The 24,286-nt window shown below is 41.3% G+C and overlaps 1 protein-coding gene across 1 annotated transcript in view; it reads right to left on the bottom strand.

The window, feature by feature from the left end:
* Positions 1-13,971: 13,971 nt before the first annotated feature.
* LOC142204223 (clathrin heavy chain 1-like) overlaps positions 13,972-24,286 on the bottom strand; it is a 69,953-nt gene continuing 59,638 nt past the window's right edge. Inside the window, exons 24-32 of the mRNA XM_075275536.1 lie at positions 24,158-24,265; positions 23,083-23,250; positions 22,848-22,997; positions 22,633-22,764; positions 22,095-22,205; positions 20,750-20,920; positions 19,350-19,571; positions 18,647-18,722; positions 13,972-17,173 (exon numbers count right to left, since the gene is read on the bottom strand). Coding sequence (XP_075131637.1) covers positions 17,037-17,173; positions 18,647-18,722; positions 19,350-19,571; positions 20,750-20,920; positions 22,095-22,205; positions 22,633-22,764; positions 22,848-22,997; positions 23,083-23,250; positions 24,158-24,265 — 1,275 coding nt within the window. The 3' untranslated portion in view covers positions 13,972-17,036. The remainder of the gene's footprint in view (positions 17,174-18,646; positions 18,723-19,349; positions 19,572-20,749; positions 20,921-22,094; positions 22,206-22,632; positions 22,765-22,847; positions 22,998-23,082; positions 23,251-24,157; positions 24,266-24,286) is intronic.

Here is a 24,286-nt window from a genome sequence, read left to right as displayed (position 1 = left end):
TAATGTAAAACGCAGCACTTCTTGCTGCTGCAGAAGCAAAACTGTGTTTTCCCAGAATGGGGCTTCAGCCTTAAAGGGGTGTTCCCATAACTCTTGTTCTGCAGCCTGCAGGGCTCTGTGCTCTCTTCACTTCCTGGATTTCTTGGTACATTGGTGGGTGGGGTTTCACTTGCTCTGCTATGTTTGCAGTCAGTAATGAGGGATTGGTTGTAAATGCATTACCACAGTATGAAGCTGATGTAGCAGAGCTGGATTTGAGTCAGTTTGTATTACATACAGAGGTATCGGACTCCCTATCTCAGCCCTATTCAATTAAACCAATTGATAAGTGGAAGAGCTGAAGATAGCACAATAATCCCGGAGCTCTCACCTCCCCCATCTAAGGAGCTGTTACTTGTCAGACATACACAGCTCAGAGCTGCTGCCGAGCACTCAGCCCCTCCTTCCCCCCTACGTCACTGAGGGACGGCCAAACAAAGCAGTTTTGATAAAGCAATGTATTTAGAAAAAGTCTTAAATCTACATAAACTAGCAGTATAGATAGGATCCTTGTTATGGGACAACCCCTTTAACATTATCAGTGCCTGCGCTGTCCCAGAAAAGCCGATCTTAGCTATCAGACACTTTATCCTACGTAAGTGAGTGATGTCACTGGTCCCTCTACAGCAACTGCTGATGCCTTTGATTGATCTCAGTGGTCACATGAAGCGCAAGGCTTCCGGCAACACTGAATAAACACTGGTGGCGGAGAACATAGTTACAGGTGAGTATGCTTTTTATTATTATTTTACACCTCAACCTGCCCGCAACACATTTTTATCCAATTCTTGGACAAAAATACATTATGGAGGACCAGTGAAGGTGCAACTGTATGGTGGGTCATTGATGGGCCACTGTATGGGCCTTACAGTGGTATTAGCTCACTACTTGCCTGACTGCTCCTCAGTCCTGCACTGCACCCTGGCTGTACTGTTGTGACATCATGTGTTGCTGGTGCATGAGGGGCCAGGGAATGGACAAGAAAGTGCAGATACCTTTAATGCTGCAGACCTAGTTTTGCAGTAGCACAACAAAGTTGGGGCTCCACTTCTCTTCAGCTGCATTCCACCTATGAAAAAAGGTATGTTTTTTCTCCTATTTGATGCCTATATGGCTTTAGTTGTCATTTTCTACCTGACAGACTGCCGTTAGCGCAGTGCCGCACCTCCCATGAGGCGACCTGAAGCGAGCGCTTCAGGCGGCACTATGCCAGGGCCTCAGGGAGGGCGGCATTTTTGCTAACCTAAGCCAGTCCAGGACAAGCTGTCCTGGACTGGCTTAGCACCGAGCGGTGGTTTGGGGAGGCCACTGGAGCAGCGCTGCTCCAGCAGCCTCCCCTCACGCTCAGGCAGAGCGCAGGCAGTCTCCGGGCCTGCTCTCTGCCGGCGAACGGCACTAAGCCCCGCCCCCTTTCAAGACGCCACGCCCCTCAGCTAAGCCGGCGGGGGGGGGCTTTCTGTACTTCGCTCGGGCGGCGAAAGGAGCAGGTTCACCCCTGCCGTTAGGTTGAGGTCCCATGTTGTGAAAAGACAGTTTTATTAGTTGCAGGTATTGCTGCCTTTTGGTGAGCCAAAACCAAGCCAATGGCTACAAAAGGAATGGGAAATATATAGGAAGTTCTTAAATGTCTCCCTTCTGCTCAAACCATTCTTGGCTTCTGCTCAAAAAAACTGCAGCAAAATCTCTAACAAAAAGATCATCAGATTACAAGTCAGCCTCCTAAACTTATTTGTCATAATACCTTCTAGCGTTCCATATGCCTTCCTCAAAATGTAAATTGCAACACCAGGAAGCAAATATCTTAGAATGATGGAAATCACAGGATTGATAAACCTGTTAATGATATGCAAATGATAAAAATGGAAACTAAATATTCAAAACATTTCTCAATATCAAGGAAGTACACACACCTTGGCATAGTATCAGTAAAGTTATTAATAGTTGTATGAGGAACATTATGTCATTGTGAATGCACTTATCGAGATTGGCTGCTGGAAGCTCCCTGTGCTCGATGGCAGATAAGTCTGATTTCACTGAATGAAGTGGTAGCATATTTAGGATATGCAGTTTGCTCACAGTAACATGAGCAACTTGCTGTCTGTAAAATAAAAAATGCCGTAATAACTGCATACCTTCCAACTTCCAGAATACAGAAAGAGGGCAGGTTTAAGTAATATAAACCATGTCTGTAATCCTGTCCATTCCCCCTTTGACAACACCAATCCCTTCTGGTTCTTTTGTACCCTCACACAGTTTAATGCTCCATTATTATCTCCACCCTAAATGGGTTTCCAGGATATATAACTTAAAGAGGACCTTTCATCAGATCGGGCACATGCAGTTTTATATACTGCTGGAAAGCTGACAGTGCGCTGAATTCAGTGTACTGTCGGCTTTCCCGATCCGTGCCCGGTGTAAAGCGTTATCGGTCCCGGGACCGTAGCGCTTTAGTGTCAGAAGGGCGTTTCTGACACTTAGCCAGGAACGTCCTTCTGCCTCGCGGCGCCTATCGCACTGTACAGTGTGAGCGGGGAGGAACGCCCCCTCCCCTCCTGATAATACTCGTCTATGGACGAGCTGTGTGATCAGAGGGAGGGGGCGTTCCTCCCTGCTCCACTGTACAGCGCGATAGGCGCCGCGAGGCAGAAGGACGTTCCTGGCTAACTGTCAGAAACGCCCTTCTGACACTAAAGCGCTACGGTCCCAAGACCGATAGCGCTTTACACCGGGCACGGATCGGGAAAGCCGACAGTACGCTGAATTCAGCGCACTGTCAGCTTTCCAGCAGTATATAAAACTGCATGGGCCCGATTTGATGAAAGGTCCTCTTTAATGACCTGTCCCTAGAATAGGTCATCAATCAGTAGGGGTAAAACACCCTGAACACCCACAGACCAGCTTCTCAAAGTGGCAGACTTCCACTTCACGGACCAGGGGCTTCCACATTAGTTCTTCACATTAATTGTTCAAGTGAAAGGGGTTGAGGTGCAATACAAAGCTTAGCCATAATGCAATGTACAGCGCTATGGTGAATGAAGAGGTCACAGCTCACCTGATCACTGTGATCTCATACGGCCAGATATTGATGACCTATCCCAAAGATAGGTTAGCAATATATAAGTCCTGGGAAAACCCCTTTCCTATGGATAGAGTATAAATATGTATAACACTTAAAAGCGAGCCTCAGACAAAAAAGCACTGTGGAGTGTTTTTCAGAGAAAGTTTTCTCTGGGGACTTTCTGCTTCTATTATACCTACACAGAAAACTCCAGCATTCTGCAATGTGTGGATGGAATTAGCCAGAATTTCACTGACACTGTAAGACACACTTTTTTTCTGCTGCATTTCCGCAACATGGGCCTTAACCTAAGGGATCCTTCACACGGAGTTTACGCTCGCTTATTCTGAACGTAAAACTCGTTCAGAGTGAGCGTTGTAAAAAACAGATCCCATTGACTTGAATGGGTGCCGGCATACGCGCACTCCGCATTGAAATCAATGGGAGGCTTTTTTACCTATTGCCTTCAATGTGATATGCACGTCAATGCAGTTAAAGGGATCTTGTTTTTTGTTTGTTTTTTTACGCCACTCACTCTAAACGAATTTTACGTTCAGAATGAGCGAGCATAAACTCCGTGTGAAGGCTCCCTAAGATTGTTTCAACAATGTCTTTGTGTGCAATTCTTACTTGGAACTTGTATGGAGTGATGGTTATAGGGCTTTGGTTAATTGATCAGTAAGAACTGAATTTACTTGTACTGTACTTTGGCACATACAAACCATATTGTAGTACATGGGATAAAATAAAATGCAGGCTCCACATGTGATCCATCTGGAACTGTCTAAATGTCAAGAAGCATAAACAACACTTCTACTGTGTGATTACTGAAAGCCAAGAGACTGATTGGGGGAGGGAATGCATTACAGAATGCCAAGAACAGAAAGGAAAAATATCAGACACAGATCAGGGCATTCATATTTGATTTGCCAAAGAGGATTGGAATACAGTATAACTTCAATAAAAACTCTTGGGGTGTGTTCACATGCAGAAAATTTATAAGCAGAAATTTCCGGGAGTGAAAATCAGTCTGATTCAAGCTAGTTCTTCAACCACTGTTAAAGGAATTGTTCTAGTGGCGTAACTACCGATCCCTGTTCCTGCTCATGGCCGACTCCTCTTTTCTTTCAACCCCCTGACAGTGATATGATATGGGATACACGAGGCCTCATGGAGGAAAAAAGGGGACGCAGAGGTGGCCGTGAACAGGAGCGGGAATCAATGAGTAAGGACACAGATCCTACAATTATTATACTTGGGGGTCTCATCAGAACGCAGAGTATAATGATCAAAGGCCCAGGAGAGGTGATCAACATTAAAAACCAGTGTTACATACCTCTCCTGGACTCCAGCGGGACTCCCTGCTGTCTTTGGGCTTTTTTTTACTTACGTCACAGACGTTAAAGGGTCAGGCCAGGGTCACGACGTATAATGACGCCAGCGTAACCCATTCTGTGACATCATTGAGTCATTATTAATCCCTGGAGTCTGAAGAGGGACATTTTACTGTGAGTAGGAGCCACTATGTGACTTTATACTTTGTGGAGGACCCGCTTTCTACTCACTGCTTGGGGCCTCGCAGCCAGACCCCCAGTGATGTGACATTTAAATCCTATCCTTTGTTAGGGGTTAGTGTCTATAATGGGACCACCTGGAAACAACTTCTTTTTCAATTGTTATTAAAATTAATGTTTTCTAAGTAATATAATATTTAAAGATTATGGTGAGGTTGTTGGAAATCACTGTTCTATGCCACTTCTTATACATGTGTATTAGTGCTCTGAGAACTCCAGTTTGGCATTACATCTCCTAAACAATGAGCTATAAGTTTACTGCTACCTAATAACTATGTATTAAGGGTTTACCTTATCCAAAAGGAACTATAGTGCTTTTTTAACCCCTCTGTATATTTGTGGTTTATTATTGGAGATGTTTTTGTGTCCACAGGTTAGGCACTCGCACTTGCTAGTCAGGTGGGAGTGTCCTCCTATGTGTATACTTGTTTTAGCGCTTGTCCTATACACTTGATAAAGGGTTTTCACCCTGAATGGTACGATGTGTGCTGTGACATCAATAAAGAAGATTCCTTATACAATATTGCCGAGTGAAGCGCAATCCTTTGGGGAATTTCTAGGTGAACCTTCCACGGTGCTTTCTTTGGTTATATATATATATATATATATAAAAAAAAAAAAAGCAGTGGGGGTACAGTAGGGCCCACTGAAGACACGGGATCCATCATGGGGTTCACCATTACCTCGGTGGGCCAGTCTGATCCTGAAAGGTGATGATCCCAATTTATGTATCATTTTCAAATAGCTGACTTGAAGGCCACTCGAGGAAAGCAGAGAACAAATGATTTTGGGTATTCCGTTACATGTCCATTGTCTGTTATAAGATATATATATATATATATATATATATATATATATATCATATAGACATCAGAAAACAGGAATTTAATTTTATAACATGATTACTGATTCCTCTTTGGCATAGTGAACCCAGAGAAAAGGGGCCACTGCCACGTCTTACCCTAATAGATTACACACACATACCTTAAAAGCAGTAGTCTCGAGTTGACCTTCTGCTTGCTTATTAACCAGTGTACATCACCAGGTTGCATAATATACTAGGAACGCTTCAGCCAGAATATCTGGAAATACAAGGAACTGATGGGAGTCAGCATTTTTCCATTGGAGTAATGTGATTGCAGGTGTGTCAAAATCACAACTTGTGTGTGTCTTGTGTAATAGAGTTTCTGTTACTAATGTGTGCAAGGCAAAATGTAGAAATAGCTGTTGGGATGAGCAACTGTAGGGCAGCTTTCCCAATATCAGAACATTTCTCAGTTGCCATTGTTATGTTAGATAGTATAATTGCTGTACTGCTGAGGACAATTAGTCTTGTTCTAGGACAAGAGAATTTTGCACAAAAATGTATTCATGGATTTCTAACCTGCATCTCTCAAGCATGCAAGCAAGTTGGGGACTTGCAAAATCTGAAATGATTCACATATAAGACTGCTGTACCCATTAGAGGTAGATTGTGACTACTATAGGTCCTGGGCTGTATGAAGATTGTGTCTACCCACCAGGCTAACGTTTTCAGGGCTTTTTCAACAGGCTAATATATTGTTATATATTGTGCTGCTAAATGCAGGGGTTAGATGAATGTACTTGAAGGCAATTTTAATGGCCACAGACAACAAGAGGGGAACTTTACTGTGAAAGAGGAGCAGACTCCATTGCTATGCTAGCAGTAGGCATACACTGCTCACTCTCCGATGCTGCCCGCTTGCTTTTGAGAAGGGTAGTTGCATGTAAAATTACATGTAAAAAAGTTACATGTAAAATTCTACTGCCACTATTGGCCACCTCTAAGTGGCATACACTTGTTAAAGGTGATGATAGATTTAGGTGGCCATGGGTCCCCATGAGCTTTTGATGGCTGCTCAAAAGGCCATATTATAATTGACTACTGCTGTCCATTCATCTCATTAAATTAATCTCTAATTAAATAAATATCCAAATTCAATATGGTTACCAAATCAAGATTCTGGAGATTAAATGAGTTTTCCAGAAAAAAGGTCTGCTAACTGGTGCTATTATCAGGTTAATAAGGACACCCAAATACCTTTTAGCAGTGTTTAGAGTGATTTCTGGGTTTCTTTGTGAGCACCTAGTATCTTCTGCATTAGTTTACATGGGCATATTCCTGTTCTGTGTTTTCCTACAAATACCATGATGTCTTGTGCTTCATTTGGAGCTGACACACCACCTCCCTCTCTCGCTCGCTCGCTCACTCCCCCTCCCTGTTTTCCTTGCTAGCCTGCCCACTATTAGCGCTTCCTAACTAACTCAACCTCCTCCCCACCCCATTATACTTACCTGTTTTCCAGTCCAGACCTTCTGGGCATGGGACATCACTTCTTCTGCACATGCTGGTACTGTGGCTCTATTGTGCGGCCGGCAGATGTCAAAAAGAGGAGGTGCCTAGAAGTGACATCCCATGCCCAGAAGGTCCTGACCAGAATATAGGTAAGTATGATGGGTGGGGGGAAAAGGAATGTCACCAGAAAATTGAAAAATGTGCCTGAGGCGGTCACGTTCCGAACACCCCCTCCTTCTGCTCGCAGTACTCGTCCATAGACGAGCATTATCAGGGAGGGAGGGGGCGTTCCTCCCGGCTCTCACAGCACAGCGTGATTGGCTGTGCTGTGAAGAAGGACGTCTCTGGCTAACTGTCAGAAACGCCCTTCTGACCATAGAAGAGCTACAGTACCGGGACCGTAAGCTCTTCACACTGGGCCCACATCGGGAAAGCCGACAGTGTGCTGAACTCAGCGCACTGTCAGTTTTCCGCCAGTATATAGAACTGCCTGTGGGCAAAATGGTGAAAGGTCCTCTTTAAAGGAGGAAATGCAACCCACAATTTGTTAAAGGGATTCTATCATTAGAATCCCTTTTTGAACAAAGACCGCATTGGAATAGCCTTTAGAAAGGCTATTCTATCTTTATTATTCTGATTGGCGCCACCGTTCCGGATTTTTGTTTTTCCTCCGTATACAAATGAGTTTTCAGAAAGCACAGAGGGCGTTCCCTGTGCTGCCAGAACAAGAGAAAAAGAAAAATACGGCATCGAGCCGACCCTAGTGTAGTAAATTCAGCACAAGTATGAGTAAAGGTAAGCAAATGGAAAGCCGCTCACCTTAGGGGTTTGTGTAGGACACAACAACCACAACAATTAAAAAGATGTTAGAAACCGAGAGGGAAGCAGCTGGAAGAAACGTCACTGGCATCAACAGACTGGGACCAAAATCTTCAGAAGGTTTGGCAAGGAGAAGCGCTCACCCAATTGGATAACGATATGTTTGTTAAGGCACAATGCGTTTCAGGCACTTAGGCCCTTTATCAAGTGCAATACATCACCTTCCCAGAGCAGCTGGGAGTCTTAGTGGTTCCGAGTTCAGGCTCCCTGTACTGCCAGAAGACTCTCCAGTGACGCCTCTATTGGCTGACACTTCACCACGTTATCCTCAACATCATCTTCTGACGAGCCTGTGTTCAGGATCGAAATCTCATGCATGTTCATTCGGCTCTGCCACTGGGCTTTGGGCAGAGCTGACTGCGCATGTCTGTTCCGCCATCTTACTGTGGTCACTTACAGGCACAGTACGCTCGTTTGAGAACAGTGGAAAGCCGCAAAATGTGACCCCATTTTGTAAACTAGACCCCTCAAGGAATTTATCAAGCGGTATAGGTATAGTGTGTACTTTGATCCTACAGGTGTTTCAAAGAATTTTTTATCATTAAATTTTTTTTTCTATTAAAATGTTGCATCAACCCCACATTTTTCATTTCCATGAGGACTTAAAGGAGAAAATGCAATCACAATGTGTTAAGCAAATGTCCCAAGAAAGTGTAGAAATGTCCCACATGTCGATGTAAACTGTTGTATGGGCACATTGTGGGACAGGAGACTTTTTGGAGGGCAGATTTTGCTGTAATAATTTTCAGTAACTACGTCTCATTTGCAGAGATCCTCAGTCTCAGAGAAGTGAAAAATCCCAACATATGATCCCATTTTGGAAACTAGACCCATCAAAGAATTTATCAATGGGTTAAGTGAGTACTTTTACCTGTTTCTGCAGAACTTGTCACGTGATGGCAGCTTGTATTTTGGGTGCAATTTACAAAGCAAGAGTGCCAGATTGAGCCCATTCGTGGAGCACTGTACCCTAGGGAGGCCTCTCTGAGTTTTGCATAGTAGTACAGGGTGGGTGCAGCAAATCCCATATTATTTTACCACTAACTCCTAGGGTTGTGGGACATTCTGGGACCTCAGTTCTTGTAGTCATCCTTCATAAATCCTTAACTTGTAGGTGTACTCTGAGCTACTCTCGCAGTTTGTACATTATAATGCTGTACCGTGCTCTTTTAGAGTTCTATTGAGAGGCTCTTTTTGGAGGCTGATTTTGAGGTGGATTCCTGACCAAAAAAAATCTGTGTGAACTCAGCCTTACTGGGCAGCTAATGGTGACATTTAAGCCTCTCTTTGGTCTGGGATGTATGACTCAAGAAATTTGGCACTGAAGTGGTAAATGATTGGCCTGATTTTTAATAGGCAATCAAAGTTGGGTGCATTTCGGAGTGGCTACAGTGCATTATCATTATAATGTAGAAATTAAGTTATGGAGTAGAACACCCCCCCCCCGAAACATAGAAAACAACATGAAATTTACCTATATAGAAGAACGAGTCCTAAAAGCTACATTACATATATATATATATATATATATATATATATATATATATATATATATACACACATACACACACACACACACCCCTATCTAACTACAATATAGATTATTACAGAAACCCCCCCCCCCATTTGAATGGGTTTGAAAAATGGACGGTGAGTGTTTTGTGCTCTCCGTGGCGAAACAGTTTTTTTTGTTTTGTTTCTTTTAACCAGACACAAAATCGGACATGCGGAGAGCACAATACGCTCACAGGCCGGACACTGCCTGCCAGGTCTCTGTCTTCTGCCAGCAGAAAATGGAAACCTGGATAACTGAGATCTGGTGTGAACCCGCCCTAAGTAGCTCACAGGGGAGCGGTGACTACTCTGCTTGCAATTCCCAATAGTATGCCGCATGTTACCATGATGTTAAAGGTCTAGCTGCATTTTTTTTCTACTTTACTGGTAAAAACTGCAGCACTAAATAAATATGTAGAACACATTCAGTACTCCTAAGAAAATATTCCAAGCAGATCAAAAACACAGAAGACAGGTATGTGCGAGCTCTTGGGCAACAGCCTCAGTGGGCTTCTTTGTGGCACAACCCTTATACATCCATATGGTACATCTTTATTTTCACATATAGTACAATGCCACCTAATGCCTCATATATAATGGCCCCTCATGTCCTCATACAGTACAATAACCTACAGTACAGTGGCCCTTTATTCCCCCCATATAATGCTCCCTTATGTTCCTATGCAATACAGTGCCTCCTTAGCCCTCATCGAATGGCACCAAATTATCCATACAATAAAGTGCTTCCTTATGCTTGCCCCCTCCCCTACTTTACACGGAGTAAGTACACTTAACCTTGTCAGTGTAGAATCAGGGAAGGGGCAGGGATCTGAGGAACTATGAGATATGAATGCTCTTAACACTTGGCTCTGCCAGTGCAATGAGCAGTTCCATCAGTATTGATGGAAGTCCCCATTGCAAAAACTGAGTGGGCCCCACACCCCCTGGCACTGGCCCTTTACAAAGCACACACAATGTATTTTTTCTAATTCATCAGGTAAGAAGATTCTAGAAAGTCATTAATGCTCGGAGCCGGCAGCGCTGCAGACTCCTGTAATTAGAACTGTGGTGCAAGTCCCAAGACACAGATGTTTTGTACAACTTAACCCTTTAACTGCTGTGAAAATAGTATCGCTCCAGTTCAAAATCTACAAGCATATAAGGTCTTCAACATTTAGAAGCCTTCCCTACATATAGTGTAATAGGAAGTATCCCAAATAATTCTGATGTAATTTGCTCCAAAAAACGGACATATGTTTTATCATATAGCAAGCATTTTAGGATGCATTCTCACATAGCAGCAGCTGCCAAAATCTGCACGCGACTTGTTATACTGTATAATTGGACCATCATTAGCAGCTTTTCACAGTTTGAGTCTGAGAAGTAAGCATGATTTGTCAGGAAAGAGATCTGGTGATCCACCCACAGGCATGCTAGCTCTGTGGGATAGTAAACAAGAGAGCTGTTCTGCGTCTGAGGGCTTCTAGTCTGACTTTAATTTTTTTGGGGGGTCCATGGCCTCCAGGAGGCCCCACATCTAGGTATTATTCCTGATGCCTCAGTTATCAAGCTCATCCAGCTTGCAGATCCAGATTCCATGTTTCTTGTGGTATTGTAGTACAAGATCACCGTCTGTGTCTTCTAGTGTATCAATGTTCTCAGCTAGGTGTTGAATATCTTTATGCCAAGATCTCAGAGCGGCATGTTTCTCTAACCTTGCTAATGAACAGTTTAAAGGGAGTGTCAAAAGATAAAAAACTGTTTAAAAAATATTTTCAAAATTTTTTTACGATTTTACATGTCACTAACTAAATTTTTAAATATAAAAAAGGACTAAATCCTGCAATTTTTACCCTAGCTACTAAACCTACTAATAGTTTGACACTTGCCAGTTCCGTACTGCCAAGTGTCAAACAGTATTACATTAGAAAATAACACCTCTGACCGATCATTGTATCTACTACAGACAATGGAGGACGTCACAGCTTATCTACTCCCTTACCTGCACAGAACATTTCTAGAAAACTGTCTTAGGCCGGGGCCCCATGGGACGTAAACGCCGTGATTTGCCCGCAGCGGAGACGCTGCGGGAAAGATTGCGGCGTTTTACAGTGCAAGCAAAGGGGATGGGATTCAGGCGAATCCTATGCCCACTTTGTGGGAAAAAAAACACAGTGCGGTCACGCTATGATTTGCAAAGCTGTTGCGGCTTTGCAAATGGCAGCATGTCAATTATATCTATGGAAACACCGGCGGCTTTCCCATAGATATAACTGTAACAGAAAGTCCGCGGAGGAAAACTCTGCAAACTTTCTGTGGAAAGCGCTACGGAAAGAACCGCAGTGCGTTCACGCCACGGTTCTTTCCACAGCGTTTTAGCGCTGCGATTACAGCCTGTGGGGCCTTAGACCATAATAAATCAGCTTTAGTCTGTCGCTGCCATGAAACTGCTTATAAAGCATATTACAAAATTATGTTAATAGAACAGAGAAGACGCACAGGCAAGATAACAGCCCCATAATAATATATAGAAAATAAAAATTATACAATAAGAAAAAAGGTTAGAAAAAAAAGTGATATATTCTATTTTTACATAAATAAAAAAAAAAAAACCAAAAACCCCTCACTGTCAGTCAAAGGAAGAGACCCAGGGATCAGATGGTGCAGGAGGGCCTGGAGACTGCAATTTCCATGTTGCTAGAAGGGCTTCAAGTTTGGCTTTTGAGACCCTCTCTTTTCCTCATTTCTTCAAGTCCTGTAGGGAAGCAGTTTTATGAGCTGCTGGAACAGAACTGTTCATGTGCGCCTAGATGCATTACATTTAGAGATGAGCGAGTAGTATTTGATCGAATACCTCCCCGCCATACGTATGCGTGTAAGCGGCCGAACACCAAGGGGTTAACCGCATTGAATATTTGAAGCGCTTAACCCCTTGGTGTTTGGCCGCTTACACGCATACCTATGGTGGGGAGGTATTCGATTGAATACTACTTGCTCATCGCTAATTAGATTCCAAAAAACGCTTTTTTAAAAATGAATAAATAAAAATCTTTTCTCCTTTCATCCCACTGCTTGCTTTTCCACACCACATGTGTAAGCTTAAATAGGTGCTCACGCTGACACTTATTCCTTTTGCCATAGGATAGCAGTTGGCACCCCAGCGATCATGTACGTGCTGCGTGCCCTTGTGGAGTGGTAATGTATATTCATAATGATTGTTTCATTTACCTCTGTGTAACTGTACCCAAAGATCTCTGTCTGACCCATACAATTGAATAGACAGGTGGGCACCATGACTCTGTTCACATGGAGTACTTTTTTTTTTTTTCACTGCCCCCAGCTGAATCAAATGTTAAGAGGGTTGTCCATTTTTGCCTGGACACGCCTTTAAGTAAAAGCACAAACTGCATCTGTAACTGCAGTGTGTAGTGACATACATAGGTTTTAAGGCTGAGGTCCAACATTGCGGAAAAGTTTTTTTAATTTTTTTTTTAAGCCAAACCCAGCAGTAACTACATAAGGAATGGGAAACATTTCATGTGAATAGCCCCCATTAAAATGGACATCACATGGCTGTTGCCTTACACTTTTCATCTCTGCTAAATCCACTTCTCTTGGCTTAAAAAAAAAAAATCCTTAAGGGTCCATTCACACGAAGAAAAATGGTGAGGAATTTCAGCGCTGAAAAAAAAAAAAGGCTTCCATTGGGCCAACACTGTGGCTCAGTGGTTAGCCTTGCAGCACTTGTGTCCTGGGTTCGAATCCTGCCAGGAACAACATCTGCCAGTAGTTTGTATGTTCTCCCCGATTCTGCATGGATTTCCTCCCATTCTAAAAAGACATACTTAAATGAAGAAAAAAAAAACAAAAAAACCTACATTGTGATCCGTATATGCGGCTCACAATCTATATTGGGAGGCCTTTTTTCAGCGCAGATTCTGATGCAGATTCCACTCCAAATTCAGTGCCATTTTCCTCCGTGTGAATGCACCCTAACATGGTTTTGGCACACAAACACTGATGCAAATCAGTGACCAAACATTGACTGTGTGAATAAGGCCATTTAAGATTACCTCTAAGTTCAGATGTGGGAGATTTACAGCATAGACTCCACAGATCTGCAGCACATTATATGTAGGTAGGGTTATGAAATATTCTGCCGATTTTACTCCTCATTGTACTTTTACTTCATTGTATAGGGGGTGAAATCTGTGATAAATCTGAAGTAAAATCTGCATGCAAAACATTTGGGCAGAATCACTAATAGAGTCTAAGTTTTAGACAGTCTTCCAATACGCCAGATTTATCAACCAGCAACAGACACTGATAAATGTGGCCCAGTTTGACAGTCTGCTCGAACATTACACCACTTAGTTGACTGAACAGTTCTCGGCACAAAGGTGCAACTCAAGTCTCATCCCCTTTTCAACAAGTTGAATAAGTGTCTAAAATATTGGACAGTTATTTGGCGCAAAAACCAGAATTCTGGGCATTTTGCTTAATAAATCTCCCCCTTATCTTTTGCAATATATACCTTAGATGCACATGTATACTTATATATTGTTAATGTTTAGGATTTATTCAAATGGAGGTCAGAAAATACGGAACAATTTTCATTGTAATTTTGAACAGCCCATAGTTCAGTACATATTCTATTGAGGTTCCAGTTTTAACCATTACATATGCAGGCAGAGTACATGTAAATCAGCAGCCATGGCATTCTGGACACAAAATACAGCAGGGACAGGGATTATCAGCATACACTCCTATAACTGAATGCTTCATCCATTATATTCATGAGTAGCACAACATCCATAGCCATAAATTATACAGATACATCGAATTTCAGCACATAAAATAATATGGATTGACTGACACAGAGAAAAGTAAACATGTAAAATGTAGAATCCTAAATAAGAAACATATAAAAAGAAATGAACACTGAAGTGGTTTTTGTTAGGTACAGTGTGAAATAGAATAGGAAATGCCCCATTTTATTGAGTGAGAGGGAGGAAGGAACTTCATGTATGGTGTCCATGACCTGACCTATTGCACATTTTGTTTCAGTTACATATTTCACGGGAAAAAAATATGAATAATATAATGTTCAAAATATGTATTTTCCTATTGTAGATCCTTTTTTGGAAATTGTGAGTACATTTTTAACGTTGAAAAAAATGTACCTTAAAAAAATGAAAACAAAGTGTTCAGAACTAGATTTTTTCAAAGCCCCAAACTCTGTTTTTATACAAATGAAAGCAAAAAAAAAGAGGAACTATTTCTAGCATTTTTCTGATAGATGCTGATGCAGTGCCCACCACCAGGGGGAGCTGGAGTCATGAGGCTAGCCCCCTCATAAATGGTTTTTAAAAGGAGCCAGGACATTACCCTCCATTGACTTGGGGTCTGTGAAAAATCAGTTTTTGATGGATACAGTATTTCAGCACAATATTATGATCGTCAAAAGTCAACTGAATCCAGGCAGAAAAAATACATGTGTAAAAAAGAGCCTTACGTGAATCAAGCGTATAAGCTAAAAATGACGTAACGTTTAAAAGGTGGACATTTACTGCAAGGTGACTGTACATGTGGTTTGGTCAACTTCCTCAACTCACCCATATGCATTATATATTTGTACAGGGACGAGGATGAGAAGCCACCATTGAGACACCAAGGTCAGTAGCTTATCTTTTAAAGGACCAAAGGATTGACCAAAAAGACCAGACATCATGACACACATAAAAGGGGTTGTCTGACACACGGCTGCTTAAGTGCAGGAATGTGTTTAAGGGGGGGGGTTCAGGTAAGTGCTCCTTCTACCACTCCAGTGATATTGCTGTCTTCTGGCATACCCTTAAGCAGCACCTCACTGGAATGGTAGCAGCCCAGGTACTTTTTTAAAAAATTTTCTTTAGTTAAACACATGGCAGCTTTAAAGCAGATTTCATATGAGCCGGACGACACCTTTAAGACCTTCAGCAAATGATGAAATAGGAATGCCCCTTCACTATAGGATAAGCCTAGCTTAAAAAAGTAATGGCATATCAATAGGCTGTTGTCACATTAAGAGTTTGATATGATGACATATAAGCAGGGAATAAGTCTATCAATTACTATACTCCTATTTGGAGGCTCAGCTCAGACACTTTATGCAAGATGATGTGAGGCAGGTCCACACCCTTTTAACAGCAACTTAATTTTGTATATATATATATTTTTTTTTTTAAGGAAAATTGAGAGGAGCTGCATTTCCCAGAACTTAAAAACTAAACCAATTAAAAATGCTGTGTGTGAACCCAGCTTAGACGAGATACACATTTTTATTTCTATCTGCTGCCCAACAGCGCTACACAGTGCTATTTGTAATGTTCAGCCTGTCCGCATCCTTTCACAGTACACCATTAGTATTTGAGTCAGGGGTAAACATCTTTCCTAATGGGTCACTATAACTCCTAACCCATAGACATGCAACATCAGAGTGTATATAGGACAAGAACTGTTTCTTCCTGTAATATTATGTATGTGTGTAAAACCACAATACAAGTCAGGATGTATAAGATCATGCTTAGCCTCTATGACATTATTCTAACAACCTTGAAACATGAGGGGATAAACTGCTATAAGTGTACACGTACACGTGAAAAAAAAAAAGTTATTTCATAAAATTTGTGTAGAGCAACATGTTCTCTGCACACAGGTCAGGAGAATATCGTATTCACATGTATAGATGACACTATTACATAGTCTCTGTAGTATGACCTTGTATCAGCTTGTCTTCAGAATTATATAGTAACTGAAGTAAACATTAACCAAAATGGCTACAATGGACTGCTTATTCTCCCCAGCATGAAGCTTAACCCTATCCTTACCACTATAAGACCTTGGTGTATTGCTCTCGAGGTGATGACGTTATACTGCAAACCCTTCTGCTTGGACACACAAAGGGTAGAGCTTGTTTAAATAGTTTTATACTTTTATATGATATTAAGTGTATAGTAGCAGGCCAAATCTGCAACACAAGCAATGTCAGCCTAACATATGGCTAACTGTACAAGCTTTAAACATTGCCATGTTTCCTAAACAGTACAGTTTTTAACCCCCTCCCCTTTGATAACAGCACACAAACAGTGGGTAAGATGTCACAGGAACGGTAAGCCTTTGTGAATAAAAGTTTGTTATGCCAGATGTGAGTCCAATCCTGTTTAGAGAGCGAGATAAAAGAAAAGGAGATTTGCATCTGGCATGACTGTCCATCTGACCACTTAAGGTGGATTAATGATGCAGCGGTTGGTAAGGGCTTGTGCATGAACATGAGCTGCCATGTTTTGTGTCGAGCGGTATACAGTACTTAATGGTTGCTCTGTTAGCCCAAGTAATAGTCATGAAATCAATAGGGACATCAGCTTCAGGCCATTCCCTCCAAACAGAAAAAAAATAAAACACAATTCTGTGAACAATGGTAGTGAATGGCTGAAAAGCTGCCTGCCCCAGTTAAGTCTGTAGAGCAAATGTAATAAATAAAGATGTCCAAGATGAACTACAGTCATCTCCTGAAGTGTGGGCTAAACTGTCCCTCCAGGTGTGTTCCATGTGGAAAAGGAAGAATACTGCTTTGTTACATGTTGAACCCATAGCCAGGAGAAACCGAAGGCGGAGGCTGAGTAAATGTTGGCGGTGCTGTATATCCATAAGCAAAGCCTGGCTGAGGTGGAACTACACCGCTAGGGCCTGCAGTAAGCATGAGCTGTTGACCTGTAAAGAAAAAATAGCCACAGTAAGATAAAACAGAACTGCTGCATAACTAGACAAGAAAAGTAGTAAAGATGCACTGATAAATATTCATGTACTGTTAAATAGAGATGAGCGAGTACTGTTCGGATCAGCCGATCCGAACAGCACGCATGCATTGAAATGAATGGACGTAGCCGGCACGCGGGGGGGTTAAGCGGCCGGCCGGCGTCAAAGTGGAAGAACCAGGTGCTTCCATTCATTTCAATGCGTGCGTGCTGTTCGGATCGGCTGATCTGAACAGTACTCGCTCATCTCTACTGTTAAAGGGATTCTACCATTAAAAAACTATTTTTTCTAGGTAACATGTCGGAATAGCCTTTAGAAAGGCTATTCGTCTCCTACCTTTGGAAGTGCTCTCCGCCGCGCCATTCGTTCGAAATACTGGTTTGTACCGGTATGCTAATTAGTTCTCTCGCAGCGATGGGGGCGTCCCCATTGCTGCTCGAAAACCGACTGCAGCGCCGCCTCCATGTTCTTCTGTATCCTCCCCTTCCTTCTTCAGCATGATGTCGGACGCCTGCGCAGTAAGCTCTGTTCGGCGAACTTTGCCGAACGTACTGTGCATGCCCGCCGCCACAGTGCCGACACCGCAATTTCCCGCATGCGCAGTACGTTCCTCGAAGTCTTCGCCGAACAGAGCATACTGCGAAGGCATCCGACATCAAGCTGAAGAAGGAAAGGGAGGATACAGAAGAACATAGAGGTGGCGCTGCAGTCGGTTTTCGAGCAGCAATGGGGACGCCCCCATCGCATTTCCTGCGCTGGGGTCCGCCCCCATCGCTGCAAGAGAACTAATTAGCATACCGGTACCAACCGGTATTTCGAATGAATGGCGCAGCGGAGATCACTTCCAAAGGTAGGAGACGAATAGCCTTTCTAAAGGCTATTCCGACGTGTTACCTAGAAAAAATAGTTTTTTAATGGTAGAATCCCTTTAAATCTATCTAAATCTAACGCAGCAAGAACAAATTGTCAGAATCAAATGAAACTTTCTATATACGATTGTAATGATATGTGTAATGTGTAAGTAATTATAATATTAGAGAAAACTGTACAATTCAAATGAGGCTCTTGTATACTGTTGGGTTGCCTCTAGCCTGGATACATGAGATACAGCTGGACATGGAGGTATACAGGTTGTCTTGGATAGTGTCACAACCCTTGTCTGCTCCTGCCTGACACTGACCATCTGAGCCTAAATAACATACCAGACACCAAAACTAAAAGCACTTACTGCTCAGGAATGGTGGAGACTAGAGAAAAACTTAAACTGTGCAGGAATCAGTGGAGTTGAGCTTATTATATGATGCAAATAGCTGGACTTGGTGAAAAGTTCTTTTGAAAGGTGTTTGCATATAGTGCCAGCTATTTCAGAGGCAAACCAATACATGCTGCCTTACTCCAACAAGAAAACTCTTCTTCTGGAATACTCACCAAATACTATTGGAGTCGGCTCTGTTACTTGTTCCTCTTCCTTTCTCAAACTCTCAGCAGCATGAAGCTTGTCCACCTGGTAAGAGAACGCAACTTTTTAAAATAAAACTGTTGTGCTAGAATAATGCTTCAGCTCTGTTCACATTCAGGCTTGGAGCCTCCATGGCAATTTGCAGGGTATCTGACAGGAGGAGCATGCTGCAGTATTCTTCCCATTGAAATGACAAAGTATCCATCATAAAAGTCACATATGTCTGAATATAATGGAACCAGCTCTCTGCTTATTATTCCCACAGTTATGCATCTCAGAGAGCAGAAAAAATGGAAGCTTGAACTATGGAACTAGTTTCAAACTATACTAAGCTACAAAGAAACACATGCATGCTTTTTTGTGTACATGTCAGTGTTTTTTAATCCTTATCCTAGACTTGAAAATGGTCTGCTGTCTGGCATTGCAGCTTATCCCCATTCCTGGGAATATAACTCTGCCTTTGTTCTGGTCCTGGATAACTCCCATAATACTTCAAAAAGGTGAGAATGTTCTCAGAAAATGGAAGCAGCTTGTCCGGGCTACAAAAAAAGTGATGATTATGGCAGAACAGCTTCCAAGGACGTTATGCCTCTAATACTTGTCTTTACAAGCACTCAAACTACAAGATATAAATACTTATACAAGAAAAAACAAAGACAAAAAAACACTCACTTTGGCTAAGTACTCTCTCATGACCTGGATAAAATAAGGCATGGCAAAGTCCATGATGTTGTGTCTCCAGGCCAGCTCTAATACAATGTCTGGATGCAGCAGGTCATAGCAAGTGAAAAGTGTCGCCGCAAAGCACTCCTGCTTTTCCTCCTCAAGAAACCACTGAAGAAGCTTCTCTGCCAGTTCTGTATCTTTTGACTCTGCAGCATATAACATTGCATCCTGAAATACAAAATTGCATGAACAGTAAAGTTTGGTTCACTTATAATAGATTAATAAATGCAGGCAATGGCAACAAATCAACATAAACATATCCTATGACAAGTGTGCCAAAAATATGCCATAAAATACAAATGACCTGATAAGGTTTCTAATGTCTTTACAGCATTCCTATCACTGAAAATGATCATAAGTCTATAAGAACCATCCAAAGAACTGACTATAGATGTTGACAGGGTTTTCTGGGACCATTATATTGATGACCAATCTTTAAGAAAGGTCATTAATAATAAATCAGAGGTGGTCCGTCACCTGGTAACACCCCAACAGTCAGCTGCCTGAAGCAGCCATGATGCTCCAAAATGAAGGCCGCTTCAGCTATACAGGTCTGCGTCATCACTTTAATCAATCAATGTTTGTTGCTAGTCCCATTTGGTTATCAATATTTTATGTAAGAAATATCTAGCAGTTTAGGCTGGGTTCACATCTACAGTCTCTGTTTGTAGACAATACTAAATGGGGGAAAGAAAGGACACTCTACTTTTGTTCAAGAACTGAATGTGAATGGAAAACAAGCTGCGGTTCAGGGGAATATACAGGCTGGCAATCCCAAACATATGAACCTAGGACATCCCGGGTGCATATGTGGTTTAGATTTTAGTGCAGGTCTGGGCCAGTTTTGGGTGGAGTTGGAAAATGTTGTCAACTCAGGCTTTAATATAAAATGATTATATTATACGGTTATTGTTTTTTATAACTAATTAGATACCATTGTTTGTTGTATATTTACTTTCATAGGAATTCAATGATTAGTTTCTTTTAATAAATTAGAGTAGCTTTTCGGCTTTGGACAGACCATGGCTGTCAATAGAGATGAGCGAGTAGTATTCAATCGAATATTCGCCGACATAGGAATGCGTATAATTGGCCAAACACCAAGGGGTTAAACGCTTCAAATATTTAATGCGTTTAACCCCTTGGTGTTCAGACGATTACACGCATTCCTATGCCGGCGAGGTATTCAATCGAATACTACTCGCTCAACACTAGCTGTCAACAATTTATGAAGGAGTCGGAGCAGGAGTCTGATAAGGCTGTGGGCTAATGACAAAAAGGTCTACATATTATCACATCCTTAGTAGAATACAGCATAACATACATATTATGTAGTAATTTTTTACCTTATACAGGCGGTCCTTCTTACATAGCTCTACACTCTGCTTCCAGCGGTTATTCCCCTTGTACAGATAAGCAGCGATCCTGCGAAACTCAATCAGCTCGTGTTTCTCCAAACGTTGTGCTAGGCTGATGTTGTCAAAATTATCGTATGCATCAATGGATGCCCTTAAGCCCTGTGAATAAATACAGACATAAGGAAAAGAGAAAACTAATGTCAATCATAAGTGAGCAAATTCCCCTTCTATAGTATGTGTATATATATATATATATATATATATATATATATATATATATATATTTATTATGAGAAATATATTAGATATAGATTGTGTAAAAGGCATATGGTAATACGGATGTCAAACATTAAACCTCTATTTTATATGGTAGAATGCATCAGTGTAAAACATCATTTGCAGAATATGTCCACATGGTAAAATGGTTATTACATAAATGATGTTTCAGTGGGAGGAAGGAGGACACCCTAAAATGCGTGCACTTTCCAAACAATTTAGAATCCATTATGAAGTAAAACAAAAGATTTCCCATTTTTGTCATCATAAAGTTTCTGGTTTTCTCATGGGGAGATCAAAAATACCATTATAAAGGTATCTTTAAGACACCATTGACACTGCAAGGTTCTATCGGCAGTCTTGGCAGATTTGACAAGAAGAATAATGCCGCATGCAGCAGTATTATTTCCTATCAATGTGGCAGAAACCGCAGAAGACCCCAGAAGTCAACATTGTTTCCTGTTTGCTTGTGCTACATAAATCTAGCTATGCATTGTGGATTTAATTTGAAACAGAAACCACAATGTGTGAACAGAACCTATAAAATGACACGCTGTCTGTCTGCAGCCACCATTAAAGGGGTCGTATGAACTAATTACTGCCAATAATAATAATAACTAGTATAGTTACTTTAATAGCATAGTAAATATTATGAAGTCATGTCCCTTCTATTAATCAGCTCAGAAATTTGTGTAGGCAAATTAAAAGGCTTCAAGAAAACCACCAACTCTCATTATTTGCCCTGAAGACCAAATACATCAGCCTGCATACTTTCAATGAGATGGCAGACAACAGACAATGAGATGGCAGAATGAATTGTCTTGTTAGACACTAAGGAATGTTACTATGCTTCTACAGATATAATGTGCTACTTTGGAAACCAAACGATATTAGAGAGATGCTACTAATGCATTTCCTTATTGCAACCATTGAAATGGTCATTATTGATGGAAAGTGAAGGACATGACAGGTGTATGTGAAGATCAAGACAAAAACTCCAGTATTTTGTACTCTGTAGAATAACATAAAAGAGACTGCTGAATGACACACTGCTTACCTGGTAATCTTCCTCCTCTGTCAGTAAGTTGTTGAGAGCCTCATTTACTGACTTGTTGTTGTGATTTTGTACAGAACGCAAGTATGGTTTAACAAGGGGCAACTGGTTCATCTAGAGAAATAGAGAATTCACAGTTGACTGATGAACAAAATGACATGTAAGCAATGTAAATCAAAAAATGTACATATAAATAATATAAGATCTATGAAGTTTTCCCTCATCATGCTGTACTCAATACCCCTTACTGACATTGTGGAAACAGAAAGTTAAAAACGTTTAATACCGGTAATTTATTGAAAAGGAAGAAAAACTAGAAAATATTACATTGATAGAAGTATTCAGTTTTGAGTGCAGATTCATTGGGGAGAAAACTCTTGTACAGTTTCAACATAATGAAATGTGAATAAGTCAAAAGGTATGAAAAACTTTCCAAGTGCATTTTAGTTTTATATAATGTATAAGTAAAGAGATTGATTTACATTACAATTACTTATACTTAATGCTTATGTCTGAGACTCTCCAGAACACTGGTACAAACCTTAGAAAAGAAGTTGACTGTCCGCGTGTGATCCAAGCGTGGAGACAAGACAAGAAGAAGGTCATTTATCAGAAGAGGTTTGTACTCCAAGTAAAACTGGAGCGCTTTGTAATACAATTCCACATTGGCTACCTGAAAATACAAAAATTGCTCTCTGAATATTTGTACAGCGCTGCAGCACTGAACATAAACCTTCATGTACATCACTGATTTACCTTGGTGACAATGTCTTTAAATTGCCCTTCTTTCCAAGCATTGGTAGGATGGCTCATCATAGTGATAATTGCATTATCATACTCTTCATACTTATCATACAGGAAGACTAATTCACCCCACAGATGGGCTTGTTCTGCTGCACGCAAAACCTGTAAACATCACATAAACATATGAACATAGTTTGTGACAGACCATTACAGAAAACAACAACTTGTGAGCTGTTGGTTTACTCACCTTGGGGATGTTGACTCTGGACCAGAATAATTCTAAGTGTTCACGCATTTTCTGAGGTTTAAACTTGGAGTATAGAATGGCAAGCTCTGTGAACATGCCCATATGAGCACGCTCCAAACCTAGGGCAGCTTCAAGAAGTGCAATGAGCTCTTCAAAATATCCCCGATCCTAAGAGACAGACGATAACAAATATAGAATGATATCAAATGCAGCATAAAGGATGGATTCACAGCCATCAGAGTTGATAGTTAGTGAAAGTATAGTGTGTACTGTGCACCTAGACAACTGTTTTGGAGGTCCCGACCTCAAACATTCCTACACAGCCTTGTGCTAAGGTCTACTCATCCAGATATTTAGTCCAGAATCCTGCAAGACTATAATGACTGATTTGGCGCAACTTGTAAAAGATAAATGTACCACTGGTATATAAAAGCCATGAGGCAAACTATTAGGTTTAGGCTTTAAATGTGTTTTTAACTTTGAATACCATTTTTTAATGATGTACAGCTATATGTACAGCTGTACGGCAAGTCATATTATATGGTACACAAATATAGTTTATTAGTGACTCCATTCATAGACGAGGCCTCTTAGTACTGTAACATTTTGTTTAACCATAATATAAACCCATGGTTCAGTGATTGGTAGAAAAGACAGATGCAAATATGCTATTAATTAAATATAATATTTCTGCAACAGTTTTTCTTACACAGGGCAAGTGTCCTTGCTTTCAACCTACCAAAAGTAGGTTTTATGCTAGGTTCACACCTGTGATCTGGTTTCCGTTCAGGGTTGGGGGTGGGAAAGATTGTGGTATCCAATTGGGGACACCCAGAGCAGAAACCTAGTCCTCTTAAAGAAGCAGTTACCTCTCGGAAACCTGCAGTTCACATAAACCATTTACACCCGAAAAGGGCAAAAAAATACGGAATAGGGAATGGAATCCCCCAGCGGAGACCGGGATCAAAAGTGAACCTAGCCTTAGAAGGCTTCATAGATAATCCTACACTTTTTAAACTTACAAATAAGAACAATAAAATGAGAGAATTATTTGCATTAATTGAGAATTACTCACCTGGTAATAGCTGATAAGTTCCTCCAGCTCATCAGCGTGGATCACAATATGCAGGCCGCACATTTGTGCAAGGCGAAACTCTGTACCATCCACACAAGCAAAGCAGACCTACCAAAGAAAGTATATGTA

This window comes from Leptodactylus fuscus, chromosome 1 (assembly GCF_031893055.1).
Source record: "Leptodactylus fuscus isolate aLepFus1 chromosome 1, aLepFus1.hap2, whole genome shotgun sequence".
Taxonomy (NCBI): domain Eukaryota; kingdom Metazoa; phylum Chordata; class Amphibia; order Anura; family Leptodactylidae; genus Leptodactylus; species Leptodactylus fuscus.
The sequence above is the reverse complement of the archived record's forward strand: the minus strand, read 5'-3'. Positions and strand labels throughout refer to the sequence as shown.